General features: G+C 42.9%; 2 protein-coding genes across 2 annotated transcripts in view; both read left to right on the forward strand.

Moving 5' to 3' along the window:
• Positions 1-23,762, forward strand: part of il17a/f2 (interleukin 17a/f2) — a 410,073-nt gene that overhangs the window by 40,660 nt on the left and 345,651 nt on the right. The gene's annotated exons all lie outside the window — the stretch shown is intronic.
• paip1 (poly(A) binding protein interacting protein 1) lies at positions 574-22,286 on the forward strand. Its single transcript, XM_062025684.1, has 12 exons — positions 574-702; positions 778-1,017; positions 10,189-10,328; positions 10,414-10,605; positions 14,340-14,446; positions 14,526-14,637; positions 14,978-15,103; positions 15,187-15,293; positions 17,887-18,001; positions 18,077-18,131; positions 18,328-18,406; positions 21,762-22,286. The coding sequence occupies exons 2-12, from the start codon at positions 816-818 to the stop codon at positions 21,847-21,849; spliced, it is 1,323 nt and encodes a 440-aa protein (XP_061881668.1). The 5' UTR covers positions 574-702; positions 778-815; the 3' UTR covers positions 21,850-22,286.

Below are 23,762 nucleotides of genomic sequence, written 5' to 3' on the forward strand. Positions count from 1 at the left end.
CTATTTTCGAAAACCGGTTTCGTTTAAATTTGCACTTAACAGTTGGGTTTTTAAAAACCAATAAACCCTATAATTTTCATGTTGCCATTTAATCAACTTTTCAAGAGTCGCAAAATGCGTCTCTTTCTTAGTAGCGTGCAGGCTAAGCTAACTAGCAAGCTAAGCTAAGCCGGAGAAGCTTTAAAGTTCACTGAGACGAGTCTGACGCAAATAATACATTTTCGTTTTTTCACACGATATGCGAATAAGTAAACATGCGTAAATGAAGGATTTAACGCCGACTTCCAAGCCACAACGCTCGTTAAATGCTTTTTCTGTCAATGCTGTGTTCGCTGTGAGCTGGTTTGTTTTCAACGAATTCCCGGTTGCTAGGGGATTGGTAGGCGGAAGTGACGTAGGTCCGCTCTCACCCATTGAGAAACTTACATTTATTAATATAAAACTTAGCCAATCGTATAATGAGGTTGCAAAGGTAAAATTCATTTAAAAAAATGTTTTCATACAGTGTAAATCCAAATAGCAAAGACATACAGTTATTTTATCTAATCCAGTCACCATTGTTTTACTGAGCATCTTCTCCACACCACTAGATGGCACACACTCCCTTTTGCTACATAAACACAATCAGCGACAACAACGTTTGTTGTCAGGAAGTTGCAAAAAAAAAGTTACTGGTTGACAAAACGCTAACATGATCTATGGGTAGGTGTTATTATCGTTTATAGAGTCAGGATTGAAAATATGTCAGTGAAAGCAGCATTTCTTTCTCCTGTGTAGACGTTCTTGAGGGATAGAGCTGACAGAAGAAGCAGGTCATGAACGACAATTTTAACAGAGCTCCCGGAGCAGGGAGAAGCCTCAATCTTGCAGCAGATTCCGGTCTACAGAGTGCGGTGTGGAACAGTGACAGCAACGCGACGCTTTTCAACCAAAGGGTACCTTTGAGGCAGCCGAGGACGTACCCACCCCCCGGCAACTGCAACAATAGTCCGGTCACGGAAAATGGCGCTTGTGGTGGTAAGGCAGAAACAGACAGGCTGGCTAATGCTAAACTAGCTAACCAACATTTGATTGCACGTCCGAAACTCCCACTTGTTTTGGTACTTTACTGCAGGCCGAAGTGCGTCACGGCCAAATTTAAGCACATTTCACAGTCCTACTTCCTCTATTTACGAAGAAAACCACTTAAGCCACGTCCAAAACTGGTTCTTCTCGTCGATAAATACCTCTGAAATGAGCTAATTTAATATAGTTTGTGATCCATAAAAGTACCACTTAGACAAGTAAAACTGACGCTTTCCCCAATTTGGTTAAACAATATTATACGTTTAAGATATATACGGCAGTGTTTTTCAACCTTATTTGAGCCAAGACACATTTTTTGCGTTGAAAAAATCCGGAGGCACACCACCAGCAGAAATTATTAAGAAACGAAACTCTGTTGACATTAAAAGTCGTTGTCGCAATTGTTGGGTATGACTTTAAACCATAACCAACCATGCTCTTGTCTCAAAGTAGGTGTACTGTCACGACCTGTCACATCACTCCGTGACTTATTTTGAGTTAATTGGTGTTTTTCCTGTGTGTAGTGTTTTAGTTCTTGTCTTGCGCTCCTATTTTGGTGGCTTTTTCTCTTTTTTTGGTATTTTCCTGTGGCAGTTTCTTCCTTTGAGCAATATTTCCAGCATCTACTTTGTTTTAGCAATCAAGTATATTTCAGTTGTTTTTATCCTTCTTTGTGGGGGCATTGTTGATTGTCATGTCATGTTTGGATGTACATTGTGGACGCCGTCTTTGCTCCACAGTAAGTCTTTGCTGTTGTCCACATTCTGTTTTTGTTTACTTTGTAGCCAGTTCCGTTTTAATTTGGTTCTGCATAGCCTTCCCTAAGTTTTAATGCCTTTTCTTAGGGGCACTCACCTTTTGTTTATTTTTGGTTTAAGCTTTAGACACCTTTTTATCTGCACCCTGCCTCCCGCTGTTTCCGACATCTACAAACAATTCGCTATCGGCTGCCACCTACTGATATGAAAATGGAGTATTACACGGTTACTCTGCCGAGCTCTAGACAGCACTGACCACTCAACAACAACACATCATTTGCAGACTATAATTACTGGTTTGCAAAAAATATTTTTAACCCAAACAGGTGAAATTACATAATCTCCCACGGCACACCGACTGTATCTCACGGCACACTAGTGTGCCGCGGCACAGTGGTTGAAAAACACTGATGTAAGGGTATGTAAGCTATCTTACAAATATATTTAAGTTAGTTACATAGCTTGGTAATAGGGATGCACGAATAAAGGAAATGTGAACGATACCTTTAAGCGATCATTTACAGACCTTTACAACCGATAACGATATCCGATATTTATGTATATGCATTTACACAAGGTTTTGTGAAAAGAAATTATTCGAAGAGTTCACACTTTTACCCAAAATGTCGACACTCTACCAAATAATAAACAAAACCTAATGCAAAAAATAGGATGTTATCAATTTTGAACTATCCATCCATCCATCCATTTCCTACCGCTTGTCCCTTTCGGGGTCGCGGGGGGTGCTGGAGCCTATCTCAGCTGCACACGGGCGGAAGGCGGGGTACACCCTGGACAAGTCGCCATCTCATCGCAGGGCCATCACAGATAGACAGACAACATTCACACTCACATTCACACACTAGCTATAATTTGAGGACAAATATCCTTCCCACTGTAATTCTGACCCATGCAAATAATTAGAATCATTGCGTAGACCAAAATGATGTCGGAATTTATTGATATTTCAACTTTTTACTAATTTCATTTACTAGCAACTTAAATATAATATGTCCAACACAATATACACTAATGACAAGGGTGTATGTAAATGACACATATTTGATGCTCTAGCTGGTGGATCTACCTAGTAGGGATGCACAATAATATTAGCGGCCGATAATTTACAAACAATAATGGCAATTATGACGTCCATTTGATATTTCCGCTAATGAAAAATATACTGGTAATAATAAAGGCTTATCATCTTTGTGTTCGTCTCTTTGTTGTGGCTTGTGCTGCTACCTGGCTGCCAAACTCCTGTTCTCTCCTCCCGTACGATATGGTCGCATATTTGTAATGTCACGATACTGCCTGTGCTCCTTCTTGTTTTGCAGAAAAATGCATCATAGCGCAACAGTCACCAGTGTGGTCTTTCTTTAACGTGTCAGAAGAAGACATTTTAATTTAATTATTATGTAAAAACAACTTTTCTTATCAGCTTTTGTGTATCTAGGATCCTGAAAATTTGAAATCAAACCATTGCAAATATATTCATATAATAATCGTCCATTTTTTTCTTCCAACAGGCCATTCGGAATTTGCTCTGTTCAGTGATCCATCCATCCATCCATTTTTTACCGCTTATTCCCTTCGGGGTCGCGGGGGGCGCTGGAGCCTATCTCAGCTACAATCGGGCGGAAGGCGGGGTACACCCTAGACAAGTCGCCACCTCATCACTGTTCAGTGATGTCTGCGGATATTTTCATATATGGTAGAAATTTACTCAAAGATTTTTGCGTCAGTCGAACATTGTAGTCCGACGCTATAGTCAATAAGTTTATTTTTCTCTATCCTCTTGCCATTTGTAATACAAAATAGCATATAGTTCTAACATATATCTGTCAGTAAACTCCATATGGAAGCGCTAAAAACTACAACTGGGAGAAGACAGTTAAAGTGGAGGCGCGTAAATAAGACCGGCCACAAAAAGGCGCATCCTGTAGAGACGATTAGAAAGTGGCTTGAAGATGGTGTGTAAAACATAATCTATGCAAAATTTTAATAGAACTACACCAGTAAGATTGCAGCAACACCTTAACAAGTGGGGTCACATCACTTGCTGATAGACAAAAATAAAATAAGTACAATTATATTTTCCACTGACCGTAATGAAATAGTGCAGTAAGTGCCTGCCTCATAGAGAGGCAGCATTCAATTGTAGAAATAAGGGTTAAAATAATGAAGTGCTCCTCTCTGAGCTGCCACCTTACCGTGGTAGAGGAGTTTGCGTGTCCCAATGATCCTAGAAGCTATGTTGTCCGGGGGCTTTATGCCCCCTGGTAGGGTCTCCCAAGACAAACTGGTCCTAGGTGAGGGATCAGACAAAGAGCAGCTCGAAGACCTCTATGAAAAATAAAAACAAAGGACCCAGATTTCCCTCGCCCGGACGCGGGTCACCGAGGCCCCCCTCTGGAGCCAGGCCCGGAGGTGGGGCACGATGGCGAGCGCCTGGTGGCCGGGCCTGTCCCCATGGGGTCCGGCCGGGCACAGCCCGAAGAGGCAATGTGGGTCCCCCCTCCAATGGGCTCACCACCCATAGCAGGGGTCATAGAGGTTGGGTGCGATGTGAGTTGGGCGGAAGCCGAAGGCAGGGCACTTGGCGGTCCGATCCTCGGCTACAGAAGCTAGCTCTTGGGACGTGAAACGTCACCTCGCTGAGGGGGAAAGGAGCCTGAGCTAGTGCGCGAGGTGGAGAAGTTCCGGCTAGATATAGTCGGACTCACTTCGACGCACAGCAAGGGCTCTGGAACCAGTTCTCTCGAGGGGGGCTGGACTCTCTTCCACTCTGGCGTTGCCGGCAGTGAGAGGCGACGGGCTGGGGTGGCAATTCTTGTTGCCCCACGGCTCAGAGCCTGCATGTTGGAGTTCAACCCGGTGGACGAGAGGGTGGGAACGGGTCCTGATTGTGGTTTGCACTTACGCGCAAAACCGCAGCTCAGAGTACCCACCCTTTTTGGATTCACTCGAGGGAGTACTTGGGAGTGCTCCCCCGGGTGATTCCCTCGTTCTACTGGGGGACTTCAATGCTCATGTTGGCAGCGACAGTGAAACCTGGAGAGGCGTGATTGGGAAGAATGGCCGCCCGGATCTGAACCTGAGCGGTGTTTTGTTATTGGACTTTTTTGCCCGTCACAGATTGTCCATAACGAACACCATGTTCAAACATAAGGGTGTCCATATGTGCACTTGGCACCAGGACACCCTAGGCCGCAGTTCCATGATCGACTTTGTAGTTGTGTCATCGGATTTGCGGCCTCATGTTTTGGACACTCGGGTGAAGAGAGGAGCGCAGCTTTCTACCGATCACCACCTGGTGGTGAGTTGGCTGCGATGGTGGGGGAGGATGCCGGACAGACCTGGCAGGCCCAAACGCATTGTGAGGGTTTGCTGGGAACGTCTGGCAGAGTCTCCTGTCAGAGAAAGTTTCAATTCCCACCTGCGGAAGAACTTTGAACATGTCACGAGGGAGGTGCTGGACATTGAGTCTGAATGGACCATATTCCGCGCCTCTATTGTCGAGGCGGCTGATTGGAGCTGTGGCCGCAAGGTAGTTGGTGCCTGTCGTGGCGGTAATCCTAGAACCCGTTGGTGGACACCGGCGGTGAGGGATGCCGTCAAGCTGAAAAAGGAGTCCTACCGGGTTCTTTTGGCTCATGGGACTCCTGAGGCAGCAGACAGATACCGACAGGCCAAGGGGTGTGCGGCTTCAGCGGTCGCGGAGGCAAAAACTCGGACATGGGAGGATTTCGGGGAGGCCATGGAAAACGACTTCCGGACGGCTTCGAAGCGATTCTGGACCACCATCCGCAGCCTCAGTAAGGGGAAGCAGTGCACTATCAACACCGTGTACGGTGAGGATGGTGTTCTGCTGACCTCGACTGCGGATGTTGTGGATCGGTGGAGGGAATACTTCGAAGACCTCCTCAATCCCACCAACACGTCTCCTATGAGGAAGCAGTGCCTGGGGAATCTGTGGTTGGCTCTCTTATTTCTGGGGCTGAGGTTGCTGAGGTAGTTAAAAAGCTCCTCGGTGGAAAGGCCCCAGGGGTAGATGAGATCCGCCTGGAGTTTCTTAAGGCTCTGGATGCTGTGGGGCTGTCTTGGTTGACAAGACTCTGCAGCATCGCATGGATATCGGGGGCGGTACCTCTGGATTGGCAGACCGGGGTGGTGGTTCCTCTCTTTAAGAAGGGGAATCGAAGGGTGTGTTCTAACTATCTTGGGATCACACTCCTCAGCCTTCCCGGTAAGGTCTATTCAGGTGTACTGGAGTCGAACCTCGGATTCAGGTGGAACAGTGTGGTTTTCGTCCTGGTCGTGGAACTGTGGACCAGCTCTATACTCTCGGCAGGGTCCTTGAGGGTGCATCGGAGTTTGCCCAACCAGTCTACATGTGTTTTGTGGACTTGGAGAAGGCATTTGACCGTGTCCCTCAGGAGGTCCTGTGGGGAGTGCTCAGAGAGTATGGGGTATTGGACTGTCTGATTGTGGCGGACTGCTCCCTGTATGATCAGTGCCAGAGCTTGGTCCGCATTGCCGGCAGTAAGTCGGACACGTTTCTGGTGAGGGTTGGACTCCGCCAAGGCTGCCCTTTGTCACCGATTCTGTTCATAACTTTTATGGACGGAATTTCTAGGCGCAGTCAAAGCGTTGAGGGGATCTGGTTTTGTGACTGCAGGATTAGGTCTCTGCTTTTTGCAGATGATGTGGTCCTGATGGCTTCATCTGGCCAGGATCTTCAGCTCTCACTGGATCGGTTCGTAGCTGAGTGTGAAGCGACTGGGATGAGAATCAGCACCTCCAAGTCTGAGTCCATGGTTCTCGCCCGGAAAAGGGTGGAGTGCCATCTCCGGGTTGCGTAGGAGACCCTGCCCCAAGTGGAGGAGTTCAAGTACCTCGGAGTCTTGTTCACGAGTGAGGGAAGGGTGGATGGTGAGATCGACAGGCGGATCGGTGCGGCGTCTTCAGTAATGCGGACGCTGTATCGATCCGTTGTGGTGAAGAAGGAGCTGAGCCGGAAGGGAAAGCTCTCAATTTACCGGTTGATCTACGTTCCCATCCTCACCTATGGTCATGAGCTTTGGGTTATGACCAAAAGAACAAGATCACGGTTACAAGCGGCCGAAATGAGTTTCCTCCGCCGCCGGGTGGCGGGGATCTCCCTTAGAGATAGGGTGAGAAGCTCTGCCATCCGGGGGGAGCTCAAAGTAAAGCCGCTGCTCCTCCACATCGAGAGGAGCCAGATGAGGTGGTTCGGGCATCTGGTCAGGATGCCACCCGAACGCCTCCCTAGGGAGGTGTTTAGGGCACGTCCGACCGGTAGGAGGCCACGGGGAAGACCCAGGACACGTTGGGAAGACTATGTCTCCCGGCTGGCCTGGGAACGCCTCGGGATCCCCCGGGAGTAGCTGGACGAAGTGGCTGGGGAGAGGGAAGTCTGGGCTTCCCTGCTTAGGCTGCTGCCGCCGCGACCCGATCTCAGATAAGCGGAAGAAGATAGATGGATGGATGGAAAATAATGAAGTGCATTTTTTCCTTTAAGAAATCATAATTGCTAACTAACAGTTACCTGTGTTGACAGATGAATTATGAACTACTCATGTCAAGTTATTTCCCTCTAAAGGCTTTTCCTTAAAACTGTTGCCTCTTATCACTTTCGCATCAGTTCTGTGGTTTTATGTTTGCTGCTGTCAGCGCTATTAAAGGCCTACTGAAACCTACTACTACCGACCACGCAGTCTGATAGTTTATATATCGATGATGAAATCTTAACATTGCAACACATGCCAATACGGCCGGGTTAACTTATAATGTGCAATTTTAATTTTCCCGCCACACTTCCGGTTGAAAACGTCTAGATATGATGACGTATGCACGTGACGTAAACGGTTGATACGGTAGTATTGGTACCCCATTGAATACAATACAAAAAAGCTCTGTTTTCATTTCAAAATTCCACAGTATTCTGGACATCTGTGTTGGTGAATCTTTTGCAATTTGTTTAATGAACAATGGAGACTGCAAAGAAGAAAGTTGTAGGTGGGATGGTTGTATTAGCGGCGGACTACAGCAACACAGCCAGGAGGACAGAGATGGATAGCAGACGCGCTAGCCGCCGAACTCACCTTAACTTCCTCCGTCTCGCCGACCGCATCTGTGATCGGGTGAAGTCCTTCGTCGCACCGTCGATCGCTGGAACGCAGGTGAGCACGGGTGTTGATGAGCAGATGAGGGCTGGCTGGCGTAGGTGGATAGCTAATGTTTTTAGCATAGCTCTGTCAGGTCCGGTTGCTAAGTTAGCTTCAATGGCGTCGTTAGCAACAGCATTGTTAACCTTCAACAGGCTGGAAAGCATTAACCGTGTCCATGGTTTAATAGTATTGTTGATCTTCTGTCTATCCTTCCAGTCAGGGATTTATTTATTTAGTTTCTATATGCAGTTAAGCACGATGCTATCACGTTAGCTCCGTAGCTAAAGTGTTTCGTCGATGTATTGTCGTGGAGATAAAAGTCACTGTGAATGTCCATTTCGCGTTCTCGACTCTCATTTTCAAGAGGATATAGTATCCGAGGTGGTTTAAAATACAAATCCGTGATCCACAATAGAAAAAGGAGAGAGTGTGGAATCCAATGAGCCAGCTTATACCTAAGTTACGGTCAGAGCGAAAAAAGATATGTCTTGCACTGCATTCTAGTCCTTCACTCTAACGTTCCTCATCCACGAATATTTCATCCTCGCTCAAATTAATGGGGTAATCGTCGCTTTCTCGGTCCGAATCGCTCTAGCTGCATTGAAAACAATAGGAAAATGTGAGGAGCCTTTCAACTGACTACGTCACGCTACTTCCGGTAGGGGCAAGGCTTTTTTTGATCAGATACCAAAAGTTGCGATCTTTATCGTCGTTGTTCTCTACTAAATCCTTTCAGCAAAAATATGGCAATATCGCGAAATGATCAAGTATGACACATAGAATGGATCTGCTATCCCTGTTTAAATAGAAACATTTCATTTCAGTAGGCCTTTAAAGCTAAGTCTCAGCCTAGCAGCATAGGCAGCTTCCATAACAATAGTGAATTTTGAAGGAGTCATATTGTGATTTATTTAAAACACTTTTTACTCTACGTAACATGCAATAGTGGTTCCACGGTCAAAATTGTGCATAGATTATGTTTTACAGACCGTCTTCAAGCCACTTTCTGATCGTCTCTTCAGGATGCGCCGTTTTGTGGCCGGTCCTATTTACGCGCCTCCACTTTAACTACGTATTCTCCCAACCAGTCATGTTGTAGTTTTTAGTGCTTCCATATGGAGTTTACTTACAGATAGGTTAGAACTATACGCTACTTTGTGTTAGAAATGGCAAGAGGATAGAAAAAAAGAAGCTTATTGACTACAGCGTCTGACTACAATGGCCGACTGGCGCAAAGATCTTTGAGTAAATTTCTACCATGTATGAAAATATCCGCAGACATCACAGGTCAGACAACATCACTGAACAGAGCAAAAACCGAACGGCCTGTTGGAAAAAAAAAAGGAAGGAACACAAGATTATTATATGAATATTAAATAATATTTGCAATGGTTTGATTAAAAATTTTCAGGATCCCAGATACACAAAAACTGATAAGAAAAGTAGTTTTTTCATAATAATTAAATTAAAATGTCTTCTTCTGACACGTTAAAGATAGACCACACTGGTGACTGTCGCGCTATGATGCATTTTTCTGCACACAACAGGGAGCACAGGCAGTATCGTGACATTACAAATATGCGACCATATTGTACGGGAGGAGAGAGCAGGAGTTTAGGAGCCAGGTAGCAGCACAAGCCACAACAAAGAGACAAACACAAAGATGATAAGCCTTTATTATTACTGGTATATTTTTCATTAGCGGAATTATAATTGCCATTATTGGTTGTAAATTATCGGCGCTAATATTATTGTGCATCCCTACTAGATAGATGCACCATCCAGAGCATGAAATATGTGTCTTTTACATACACCCTTGTCATTAGTGTCACGGGTGAGCTGGAGCATTTCCCAGCTAAGAGGCAGCATACACCCTGGACTGGTCACCAATCACAGATAGACGAATCATCCACACTCACACCCAAGGACAATTTAGAGCCATAATGAACCTAATGTACATGTTATTGTACGGTTTGAGGCAGCCTAAGTACAGTATACAGAGAAAACACACACACAAGCACAGGGCAAACATGGAAACTCAACACCAACATGTTCCAACTAAGTTTCCAACTCAAATCTCCTTACTGTGAGGAACCACATTTTCGCGCCGCTGTCCATAGGTTGTTAAATGTCACCATAGTAGTGTCACCATTCTCTTCTTCCACTTTCAGACAGTAAAGGCCAGCAAAGCATAAACACCAATAGCCCCTCTGTCTCCGGGAAGTCTAACCATTTGGATTCTTTGGTTGAGTTCTCCAAACTCTCCGCTAGCGCTCCAGAGTTTGTCCCTACTGCCGTGTATCAATATGATGTAAGACAGTCACAGCATTCATTGTTTCAAAAACTCTGTAGCTACTATGTATTCTGTATTATTTGTATGCTTTATTTCTTTTCAGACTTTTTTTGACCCCAACGAAGAAGATTTTAGCGCGCCATCTTTGGCTGATATGGTTAGAGACTTCCTTTGCCACCTGAGCTCCTCACCTGGAATGTTTGAGTCAGATGTTGAGTACATAACAAGCGTGCTTAATTCCTTTATTACAACCGAGGAGTTGTTGGCAGAGCTGGTGGAGCTGATCTACACAGAGGTAGGAGCGCTCAGGACTGATTTTGCTCTTCAATGTGTGCAATTTGATGATGACCAAAACTATAGAAAAACACTGTATACTATTTTTCAACATTTTTAAATATCTCTCAGAAGTTCCACATTAGTATTTGGGCAGTGTATTGCCCAAAGTCTACCCAAGATGCTGGAATTTAGATTGTTTTAAAGCACTCAAAGTATACCCTACTGGGAACGAGGAATGCACCGATTAACCTTGATTAAGAATGTCACTGTTAATTCATCACAATGGTACACCGTGTGTTTCAGTCTTCCTCACTTGCTATAAATGGACGTTATGGTGGCACGTTATTTTCGGCACCACCTGCTACAACTAACAAAAACAAAGCAATACACATGCCTACGGTGTACACACATAACGTGAGGCACTCTAGTTTGCTACATTAGCTTAAAATAGCAGCAGAACAAATGGGCAAACTTTTTCCACACAAAAAGGAAGAAGTCAGTATTGGAACATTTCAAGTACTTAAAAAATTACAAGAGAGTCTGCGAAGACAATGACTCACTTGTTTGCAAAACCTGCCAAAAGAAAGCTAAATAGTCTACAGGGCTGCCCATTACGTCAATGACGAGCTCCCGGTCAATCGCTGATAAATAAAAATAGACATCATTACCTATCATAAATCTTCCCTATGACGCCACATCTGTCACTTGATTGACACATACGGCAACAGAGGGTCTTGTAAGATGCCAGCTGGCTTTTGGGATCTCAGTATGAAAAAAAAAAACGTCAGGCAGGAACTTGAAAAGCACTTTTTATTTCAACACAGGCAGTCTCCCACACACCTGCCGTCAAGACAGGAACTGCACAATCAGACAGTCCGTTACCCCATACTCTCTGAGCACTCCCCACAGGACTTCCCGAGGGACACGGTCGAATGCCTTCTCCAAGTCCACAAAGCACATGTAGACTGGTTGGGCAAACTCCCATGCACCCTCAAGGACCCTGCCGAGAGTATAGAGCTGGTCCACCGTTCCACGACCAGGACGAAAACCACACTGTTCCTCCTGAATCCGAGGTTCGACTATCCGGCGTAGACTCCTCTCCAGTACACCTGAATAGACCTTACCGGGAAGGCTGAGGAGTGTGATCTCACGATAGTTAGAACACACCCTCCGGTTCCCCTTTTAAAAGAGCGGAACCACCACCCCGGAGTGCCAATCCAGAGGTACCGCCCCCGATGTCCATGCGATGCTGCAGAGTCTTGTCAACCAAGACAGCCCCACAGCATCCAGAGCCTTAAGGAACTCCGGGCGGATCTCATCTACCCCCTGGGCCTTGCCACCGAGAAGCTTTTTAACTACCTCAGCAACCTCAGCCCCAGAAATAGGAGAGCCCACCACAGATTCCACAGGCACTGCTTTCTCATAGGAAGACGTGTTGGTGGGATTGAGGAGGTCTTCAAAGTATTCATCCACCGATCCGCAGTCGAGGTCAGCAGAACACCATCCTCACCATACACGGTGTTGATAGTGCACTGCTTCCCCTTCCTGAAGTGGCGGATGGTGGTCCAGAATCGCTTCGAAGCCGTCCGGAAGTCATTTTCCATGGCTTCCCCGAACTCCTCCCATGTCCGAGTTTTTGCCTCCGCGACCGCTGAAGCCGCACACCGCTTGGCCTGTCGGTACCTGTCCGCTGCCTCAGGAGTCCAATGAGCCAAAAGAACCAGATAGGACTCCTTCAGCTTGACGGCATCCCTCACCGCCGGTGTCCACCAACGGGTTCTAGGATTACCGCCACGACAGGCACCAACTACCTTGCGGCCACAGCTCAAATCAGCCGCCTCGACAATAGAGGCGCGGAACATGGTCCACTCGGACTCAATGTCCAGCACCTCTCTCGTGACATGTTCAAAGTTCTTCCGGAGGTTGGAATTGAAACTCTCTCTGGCAGACGTTCCCAGCAAACCCTCACAATGCGTTTGGGCCTGCCAGGTCTGTCCGGCATCCTCCCCCACCATCGCAGCCAACTCACCACCAGGTGGTGATAGGTAGAACGCTCCGCCCCTCTCTTCACCCGAGTGTCCAAAACATGAGGCCGCAAATCCGATGACACAACTACAAAGTCGATCATGGAACTGCGGCCTAGGGTGTCCTGGTGCCAAGTGCACATATGGACACCCATATGCTTGAACATGGTGTTCGTTATGGACAATATGTGACGGGCACAAAAGTCCAATAACAAAACACCACTCGGGTTCAGATCCGGGCGGCCATTCTTCCCAATCACGCCTCTCCAGGTTTCACTGTTGTTGCCAATATGAGCGTTGAAGTCCCCCAGTAGAACGAGGGAATCACCCGGGGGGCACGATGGCGAGCGCCTGGTGGCTGGGCCTGTCCCCATGGGTCCCTCCTCCAATGGGCTCACCACCCATAGCAGGGGCCATAGAAGTCAGGTGCAATGTGAACTGGGCGGCAGCCGAAGGCAGGGCACTTGGCAATCCGATCCTCGGCTACAGAAGCTAGCTCTTGGGACGTGGAACGTCGCCTCGCTGGGGGGGAAGGAGCCTGAGCTAGTGCGCGAGGTGGAGAAGTGCCGACTAGATATAGTCGGACTCACTTTGACGCACAGCAAGGGCTCTGGAACCAGTTCTCTCGAGAGGGGCTGGACTCTCTTCCACTCTGCCGTTGCCAGCAGTGAGAGGCGACGGGCCGGGGTGGCAATTCTTGTTGCCCCCCGGCTCAGAGCCTGCACGTTGGAGTTCATGTGTTTTTTTGTTGTTTTTTCACGCTAATATGTAATAATCAACTTAATCTAGGTGGCGAGCAATGATGCTAATGGGGGGGACCCATTTTGTCTCTATATCACTCTGAAAATGCATCCAAAAAGCACCAACAATACTCCATTTTACATCTCGTGACCTAAATATCAACCAAGTATTAGCAATTTTATTTAACACGTTTATGCTGACAAACTACTTTTAGCCGAGCCTTGATCACAGAGATAACTATATTGTGCAGCAACAGTGTTGACATAATGAGCTGCACTCCTGATCACCTCTGAGTTGATGAAAGTTCATTCTATATTATAGATCATGCCTCTCTCTCGTAAAGAAAAAGGTTGTGGCCATAAAATGAAAAATTGCTCATCTGTAACATTCAACTTATACCCGTAGATGAGTCACATGACACAAAAAGACGCTAGTTTGCGGTACCGTCATTCTTTTTTTTACCCTTCCGCAAGGATTGTGATTAATTCTTCAGCGAAACAAGATTTGAACATCCCATCAGCTGGCATTCTAGTGAGAGCAGAAATTGTACAGTAATTGATTATTGTAGGTTTGTGGCTCCAAGAAGCGCAATTGTGCACTTGCTCACTTGTTACGTATATACTGTAACGCTGTCCAACATAATAAAGGCCATATTACATACAACGTAACATTGTTTACATCACTTATATAACTTTGTGAGCTACAGTGCTATCATGCTAGGTTTTCTTAGTCTGTTGCTGACTTACATAGAGTTCAGGGCAGACTCATCAAGGTACGGGCGCGTCTAAGGCAGTATCATGTTTATAAAGATATTTTTTTCTTCAGGAAAATAGAACTTCAAATCTTCTCTTAAATGTGAAGAAAACAAACGTAGGAGATTTGACCATTTTGCCACATTTAGTCCTCATGAAAACGGTTGTAGGACACATTGCTGTTTGAACTGATTTTTGCAAGATAGGTTACCTTTTAATGTCTTCTTATATTGCAGTCTACTGCCATTCCCAACTTCTCCTATACGGGCGCGCGGCTCTGTAACTATCTGTCCCATCATCTCAGCCCGCCGAGCGGGAACTTTCGTCAGCTGCTCCTGCACAGGTGACTTTACACGGGGATAAAAGTCGGTAGTCCCTCTGTTAATTTCTTCTGCAGAATAATAGAGCCTTGTTTGCTGTAGGTGTCAAAAAGAATTTGAGCAGAGAGATGTGGCTGTGCGAGGAGACAGAGAGACACAGAACAAGTTCCACTCCTTTGTGCTCTTTTTGGGAGAGCTCTACCTTCATCTGCAGGTAAGACATCCCAATCATGTCTGCTCAAATGTGTTAAATATTACTGCTTTATTTTGGGGCATTATTATTTATGTTTGTTTTGTTCAAAAAGAGGGTTGTTCATTAGTATATACATATGTGTGTTTGCCCAAAATCTTTGTCTGGATCATGATCAACAAATTAAATGGAGGATCATTAAATAATTCACTGTTCTTGAAAAATATGAAATAAAAAGTATAGGTATCTGCAATACTTGCCCTGAATTTACCTGGTATTGGATTGATACCATAATGTGAGGTACTGACCTACCCTACTAGACCGTGTCAATTGTGAAAATGTATTTCTATCTGTTTTTGTTCAGATAAAGTGTGGCAAAGGCGCTATAAAGCGAGCCGAGATTCTTCTTACTGCATTGAGAGAGCTGTTGAACACTTTACTCTCCAATCCTGTAGATGCAAACATAATCTGTGCAGTCAAACTTCTCAAGGTTCTGAATTTCTCTTCTCTTACTCCATTATGTGATCACATTAAGCAGGTGTGGCTAATCAGCATTATTTTTCCTTTTTAAAGCTGACTGGGTCCATCCTGGATGACGCTTGGAAAGAATGTGGGAAATCGTACATGGAGGAGCTGATCCAGAGGATTGAAAGTATAGTACTGGATGCTACATGCAGCAGGTATATATGCCTGTGAGTGTGTAGGTGCTTGAATGCAGCACAAAATTCAAACAAAAAATGTGTTTAATATGATAACATAATTTTATTCAGTGAGTGTGAGATGACTTCTGATTTTTTAATATCAGTGAATAAGGAAAAAGTACCAGCTAATATTCAGGTCAATACAGTACTTCAAAGTCTTTCAAAAAGTCTGTTGTGACCAATTGGGCTGACAACTATTTTAATAGTCAACTAGTTATCTACTATCTTAACGATTTGTCAACTAATCTGATTATGAAGTACACCGATTCAGTGGCTCTTATTTAGCCAACGGCTTTTACATTCAGCTTAAGATATTTTTAGGCATGTGCTAACTGTTAAGGTAATTACTTAATTCAGAATGTATTTATACTGTAATTGTGCTATTTATTAGGCTGTTACAAAGAATAATTATTTAACTCTTGTCTATTTAAAAGCAAAGACAGGCAAAGTGCTGACAAAAACAAAGTGTCATTTTTTATGAAAACAAAGGACAGTTAAAATCTGCAATAAAAAGCAAACACCAGAACCCCCTAGCTTCGTCAAAAAGAAATGGTAACTTTTTTCGATGATGATGATGATGACAGCTACATAGAGAGAGTTTCGCTGGCGGACTAGGCTAACATGATCATTAAAGATATTTTTTACACAACTTTGGCTCAATTTGAATACATCTCCCATCCCCCTTGTTTTTGCCCTTCCTCCTTGGTTTTACGTGTTCACGTAAATCAAGAAGCGTTCAACTTATCCGTCAGGTAGGGGGAAGGGCGAAGGGCGAAGTACCACCCTTGACGCGAAGTAAGCTCGCAGACCTTACATTATCAAGTGCAAGGAGAAAGATGGCAGACCAGAAACCCAGAGAAGCGTACAAATGTAAGTAATAAGCATAATTAATGATTTTCATAACAGTGACACTTGGTTATAGTCAGACTTTAAACATTTGCTACTGCACAGCTTCAAACATTATTGGCTTCAAACACAAATACACAATAAAACACATTTTACATACCGCAAGCTGATAGCTCATGGGCCAGCACTTGGATATTTCGCCAAAAAGTTGTCTTTTAAACATCTTCTTAATGAAGACAGGCGAAAGAAAATGACAAGAGCACAACAAAAGCCGAATATCGTGTGTGACGGCATCTTGAAAATAAACATTTGTTGCATCGGCATTACTTCACTGCTGGCAAACGGTGAGGGATGATGTAGCGAGACTCGAGAAACATACGTATGCATAGGGGCGTATTTGCAATACTTCGCCATGGCACTAGATGCTAGAGCCAGAGGGGAGGGGAAGGAGGGAGAATTCAAATTGAGCCTTGGTCTCTCTGTAGTTAGCTAGCTCGGTAAAAAGCTGAATATCTTACCAAGGAGAGGTCGGAGACTGCATCCTCCAGATATCTGACGTACTTACGCTTTAAATACTCTCGCATCACAGATGTACTGCTATGAAAGTAAGTTTAGCTTTGCAAATTGAGCAAGTTATTCATGTCTTTGCCGTGTTAAGGGTTTAATGTTCCTATACTTTTCATGTTTACACCCTATGTGTTGTTGCCAGTGACACAGCCTTTTTTCACTGTCTGTTGCTGCTAATAACCAACTATTGTCAACAAATAAGTTTTTTTAACGAGTTTATTTGTACACTGTGCTGGCAACATCATCGCATTAGCCTCACATCCCACCTGTCACCTATTTCCGCAAACGTGCGTTGCATGACGTGCACATCAAAAAATGCTGCAATGCATTAAGCTGACTGTTGCAATGCAACATTTTCCAGCATCCAACATATAACAACTTTCCTCTCAACCATGACCCCCATCGCTTGCCTGCAATAACGAGCCAAATAGTCTGTAAACACTGCTCAAAAGTATTGAATTTGTGTTGATTTAATGTGGATACGAAACAAAGCTTTTTTGGTGAAAAGGCAGTGTTACATGATAAAAGAAGGTGGTCCGCTAAGGGTGAACAGCTGATTTTACTATTTCCAGCGGTGACGTTAGACAACTACCTCCATGTGATATGTGACCATACAATGACAAATTACTAAGACTATAGTACTAAAGATCTGTCCTCTGCGGCACAAGGGCCATCTGTGGCCTGTGATCCGTTTGTCGTAGGCCCTTGGCACACTGCAGATACAAAATTAAACAAAACAAATACAACACAAAAATTGGAAAAAGAGCAAGGGATAGCCGCACTTCCAATAAAGTGACTATTGAGAAAACCAGTTGTTTAATTTTTATGTTGAGGTAGTGAGGGGTGTTGTCTTTTAATCCAATTTAGTCACCCAATTAACTAAGTTACTTTTTGAAGGAGTAATCAATTCGCATTACTTTTTCAAAGTAATTGTTGCAACACTGCTTACCAGCCACCTCATTAGTTACAACCACAATTGATTAATACAAAATATTTGTTTGATCTGTGCAAAAATAACAGCCCTTATTTAATTTTCATTGATAGCTAATTACTGCAGATGTGTGTTGAATGCTTTATAGTAGTTTCTTGCTTTATAACATGCATCATTGTGAAGCTGAATATAGCAAAGGAACAAAATGAGGTGTGCTTCACTCCTCAGGGATGTCAGACAAATGCTTCTAAAGCTAGTGGAGCTAAGGTCTAGTGACTGGGGAAGAGTGTGTGCTGCGGCATCGAGCAATGCTACACCCGACAATGACCCCAACTACTTCATGGTGAGTCAAGTCTGCTGTAATCGGCCTTCCTAAGTTCTTTACATAAATTATGGTGTCCTCTTTAAATTCTTACAGAATGAGCCCACATTCTACACAGAAGATGGAACTCCTTTTACAGCAGCAGACCCAGGTATGGAGAGGAACTTTACAAAATAACAGCACTTGAGATAGTTAGGCAAAATAACCTGATTTGGAGTATTTGTGACGAAAGATGCAACTGTCAATGTTTTGTGTGGCTCTTATTCCCTGCTTGATTTAGCCTTGTATGAGCAGAGAAGGTGGTTTAAATGCTGAAAAAAAACATTCTACTACTGTTGTTTTTACAGAATACGCTGAGAAATATCAAGAAATTATGGAGAGACAGGACTATTTCCATGATGTGTGTGAAGAGAATGAAAATGACGAGTAAGTACATGTACAAAACATAAATGAGGGGATATAGTTTTCTAAGTTATCGTTTCTTTGATATACAAGTGTGTGTGTGTGTGTGTGTGGGTGTGTGGGTGTGTGGGTGGGTGGGTGTGTGTGTGTGTGTGTGTGTGTGTGTGTGTGTGTGTGTGTGTGTGTGTGTGTGTGTGTGTGTGTGTGTGTGTGTGTGTGTGTGTGTGTGTGTGTGTGTGTGTGTGTGTGTGTGTGTGTGTGTGTGTGTGTGTGTGTGAGATCCTTTGTGTATTTATTTCGATACATTCATCCATTTTCTACCGCTTGTCCCTTTTGGGGTCGCGGGGGGTGCTGGAGCCATCTCATAGATATGTATATTTATTTATATATATATATAAATGTGTATATGTATGTGTGCGTGTATATATATATATATATACAAATAGTATATACATACATACATGCATACATACATACATTTCTATATGTATATTTATATATACTATTTGTATGTATATATATATATATATATATATATATATACAAACTCCGTTTCCATATGAGTTGGGAAATTGTGTTAGAGGTAAATATAAACGGAATACAATGATTGGCAAATCATTTTCAACCCATATTCAGTTGAATATGCTACAAAAACAACATATTTGATGTTCAAACGGATAAACTTTTTTTTTTTGCAAATAATCATTAACTTTAGAATTTGATGCCAGCAACACGTGACAAAGAAGTTTGGAAAGGTGGCAATAAATACTGATAAAGTTAAGGAATGCTCATCAAACACTTATTTGGAACATCCCACAGGTGAACAGGCAAATTGGGAACAGGTGGGTGCCATGATTGGGTATACAAGTAGATTCCATGAAATGCTCAGTCATTCACAAACAAGGATGGGGCCAGGGTCACCACTTTGTCAACAAATGCGTGAGCAAATTGTTGAACAGTTTAAGAAAAACCTTTCTCAACCAGCTATTGCAAGGAATTTAGGGATTTCACCATCTACGGTCCGTAGTATCATCAAAGGGTTCAGAGAATCTGGAGAAATCACTGCACGTAAGCAGCTAAGCCCGTGACCTTCGATCCCTCAGGCTGTACTGCATCAACAAGCGACATCAGTGTGTAAAGGATACCACCACATGGGCCCAGGAACACTTCAGAAACCCACTGTCAGTAACTACAGTTGGTCGCTACATCTGTAAGTGCAAGTTAAAACTCTCCTATGCAAGGCGAAAACCGTTTATCAACAACACCCAGAAACGCCGTCGGCTTCGCTGGGCCTGAGCTCATCTAAGATGGACTGATACAAAGTGGGAAAGTGTACTGTGGTCTGACGAGTCCATATTTCAAATTGTTTTTGGAAACTGTGGACGTCGTGCCCTCCGGACCAAAGAGGAAAAGAACCATCCGGATTGTTATAGGCGCAAAGTTGAAAAACCAGCATCTGTGATGGTATGGGGGTGTATTAGTGCCCAAGATATGGGTAACTTACATATCTGTGAAGGCGCCATTAATGCTGAAAGGTACATACAGGTTTTGGAGCAACGTTACCATGGACGCCCCTGCTTATTTCAGCAAGACAATGCCAAGCCACGTGTTACATCAACGTGGCTTCATAGTAAAAGAGTGCGGGTACTAGACTGGCCTGCCTGTAGTCCAGACCTGTCTCCCATTGAAAATGTGTGGCGCATTATGAAGCCTAAAATACCACAACGGAGACCCCCGGACTGTTGAACAACTTAAGCTGTACATCAAGCAAGAATGGGAAAGAATTCCACCTGAGAAGCTTAAAAAATGTGTCTCCTCAGTTCCCAAACGTTTACTGAGTGTTGTTAAAAGGAAAGGCCATGTAACACAGTGGTGAACATGCCCTTTCCCAACTACTTTGGCACATGTTGCAACCATGAAATTCTAAGTTAATTATTATTTGCAAAAAAAAAATTAAGTCTATGAGTTTGAACATCAACTATCTTGTCTTTGTAGTGCATTCAATTGAATATGGGTTGAAAAGGATTTGCAAATCATTGTATTCAGTTTATATTTACATCTAACACAATTTCCCAACTCATATGGAAACGGGGTTTGTATGTATATATATATATATATATATATATATATATATATATATACAGTGGGGCAAAAAAGTATTTAGTCAGCCACCCATTGACAATCAATGGGTGGCTGACTAAATACTTTTTTGCCCCACTGTATATATATATATATATATATATATATATATATATATATATATATATATATATATATATATGCATAACACGATTTTCTATAAAACGCGGTTGTGCCATGCACACCAAATTTTTGCCCGTTTTTTTCCACCAGGGTCATTGGTGTTGTTTTTCAATAAATTACCGACTTTTTCACCACATTATCAGCTATCAACACTGTACCAATCTACTGGTGGATTGTTCCCGCCCAATTATGTGACGTGGGAGCACAATCCACCATTCACGTCACAGCAGAAAGGGGGGCTATCCACCAAACAACATTCTTTTCATCATCAACCCTTGATATTTATGACGTAAAGCAAATGCGACAAATATTTGTTTACTTTCAAAAAGCAATCCGTATTCGTCTTTGCTGGGCTCTTTTTTTCTTTCGCCTGTGTACATAAAGAAGAACACAGACCTTTTTGTTGTCGTTTCTGAAGCGGATCATTGACGCGTGTCTGAAGCGGATCATTGACGCGTGTCCCCTTCGAAATAAATGCACCTGTACAACTGCGACAAGACAGGGTTAGGCAATCTCAACACTCAAGCAAGAACAAAGCACAACACAGAGGATTCAAACAATTTAAAGACACAGCCACGCTACTGTTCATCATATTATTGTTAGGGGGTTTATTTACCTAATTTGCAAAGAGCCATTATTTCTGAAATTTGAAAACGCATATCACAGTAACAACTTGGTTTTTTTCAAATGCATGAGAAAGTAGAAAGGAAAACGTAGCTCTCGTTGAATACATGGTCAAGTACTTTGCACAGCAACAAGAGAACCAATGTTCAGCCAGCATTGATACTGCCGATGTAGACAACAAACAGTACAACAGCTGAGAAGTGCAAGCAACATTTTAAAATGCAGATATGTAAAGCAGCGGGATGCTGACCTCCTGATACCTAAAATCCAGCTGCAGTACTGCTATTTTGTGGAGTTAAAAAAAACTACATCAGTAGTGTCTTTAAAAAGTACAACAGTACCTCAACTCACAAGCTTAATTGTGCAACAACACACAATACCGGAAATGTGTCCTGTGAATGTGGTACAATGTGGTTCTTACCATGTTGCCACCCTTTTTAAGTTGTTTGTACAGTTACTGAAACATGACTGTTTCATGTTGTTGTGTCCACAGATATGACTCGGATAATGAGATGGATCCAGAGATCGAAGAAGCTTTTGAGAAGTTCTGTTTAGAATCCGAGAGAAAACGACAGCAATAACACCAAGGCGTCGTCAATGTAAAGAGGACATGAAATCAGTAATTGTTGTGAAGCAAAAAAAAAAAAAAAAAAAAGACTTGTCAGCCTCCATGTATTGTTTAAATTGAAACAAGAAGCATTTTACTAAGTTGTTAATAGCCACAGTTCTGAGTCTGAGACCATTTTTCTCCATTACCCATTGTTTAGAAAAGGAAGTGAATTAATTGGGTACATTTTTAAAAAAGTAGATATTTTTCAGTCATTCTCCCATTGTTTGTTTTGTTTCCCAAAAATACCTTTTACTTTTATGAAGGGCAGAGTGCTGTGAACTTTCTGCTGTGGTGTTTGTTTTTCTCAGTCTCCAAATTGTTCATAATATACACAAATCTCGGCTAACACCTGAAGTTGTTGAAATTGTTTTATCTTGAATATACGCCACAATCTGTGGGGCAACTCAACTGCATTAGACGTTTTGTTAATCTTAAAAAGAAAATACTGTTTTTAGCAATCCACAGCCTATATTAAGAAATGTTTTATTGTCTTTACATATTATTTATAGTATTGTTTGCCTGCAATAAGACCTTTATGTGAGATGGTTTGTTTTGTGTTCTGAATGAATGAGGTTATTAAGATGAGTATTATTTCAAGGTATTTTTCAAATACATTAGTATTATCAAGTGTATATTCTAACCTGTACCTTTTCAGGGGGGTTTACCACTCACTTCCCAAAAAGAAATGAACCCTCATGGGTAATTTCCTTTCAGTTGTCTGATAACATAAGGGAAATTAAGTAAGTATCTGTGACGTATTATTAACTGTAAAATGCTTTACCAGTTAAGCACAATTCAAGAAAGTTGACCATCAGCCTCACTCTCATATAACACCTCTTGTTATTTAGTTATTATTTATGGGGGTGTATTCCAGAAAGCAGTTTAAGTGAAAACTCATGATTATGAAAACCTTGAGATGAGGAACATTTAAAGTTAAAGTACCACTGATAGTCACACACACACTAGGTGTGGTGAAATTACCCTCTGCATTTGACCCATCCCCTTGTTCCACCCCCTGGGAGGAGAGAGGAGCAGTGAGCAGCAACAGTGGCCGCGCTCGGGAATCATTTTGGTGATTTAACCCCCAATTTAGTGTTCCGTTCCAGAATTGTTTGTGTAAGTCAAACTCAGTCAGTTACCATGGTAACAATATTGTAGCAAATATACACTTAAATTCACTACAGTTTTGAACTGAAAAGAAACAATTCCACTTTTTGTTTCATTGCAGCCATTTGCTAAAATCTAAAAAGTTTTGTTTTTTTGTCATTAATGTACACTCAGCACCCCATCTTGACAGAAAAAACAAATGTAGATTTTTTTGCAAATGTCTTAAAAATGGAAAAACCTCAAAAGACCTCATGTACATAAGTACTAAGACCCTTTGCTCAATATGTTGTTGATGCACCTCTGGCAGCAATTACAGCCTCAAGTATTTTTGAATACGATGTCACAAGCGTGCCCATTCAGTTTTCAAGCTCCATCAGATTGTATGGGAAGCCATTCTGGAATTTAAACAGCAATTGCCAAATCTGCCACGATCAATATTATGACGTGCCAGGGGGCGCCCAAAAGTTAACACTCGCATGCCCCGTTTCATGAGGACCAACGAGGCCCACAGCTCATACGTGCACCGTGTCAATTTTTTAAATTGTCATTTATAAGTTTGTTTCTAAATTGAGCCTGTATGGAGGTTAATTTGTGTCTTATGATTTTTTTATAACTTAAGTTTTTGCGTTTGGATTTTGTGAACTTAATTTTTGTATTATCAAATTATGCTGGTAATTTCATTGAAAAAAAATCTGTTTTAAAATTCAATGTATAAAAATTCAGTGTAAAAAAAAAAGTGTGTATAGAAATTCAATGTAAAAAAAACAATCAGTGTCG

The sequence above is a fragment of the Entelurus aequoreus genome, linkage group LG17 (genome assembly GCF_033978785.1).
Source record: "Entelurus aequoreus isolate RoL-2023_Sb linkage group LG17, RoL_Eaeq_v1.1, whole genome shotgun sequence".
Lineage (NCBI taxonomy): Eukaryota > Metazoa > Chordata > Actinopteri > Syngnathiformes > Syngnathidae > Entelurus > Entelurus aequoreus.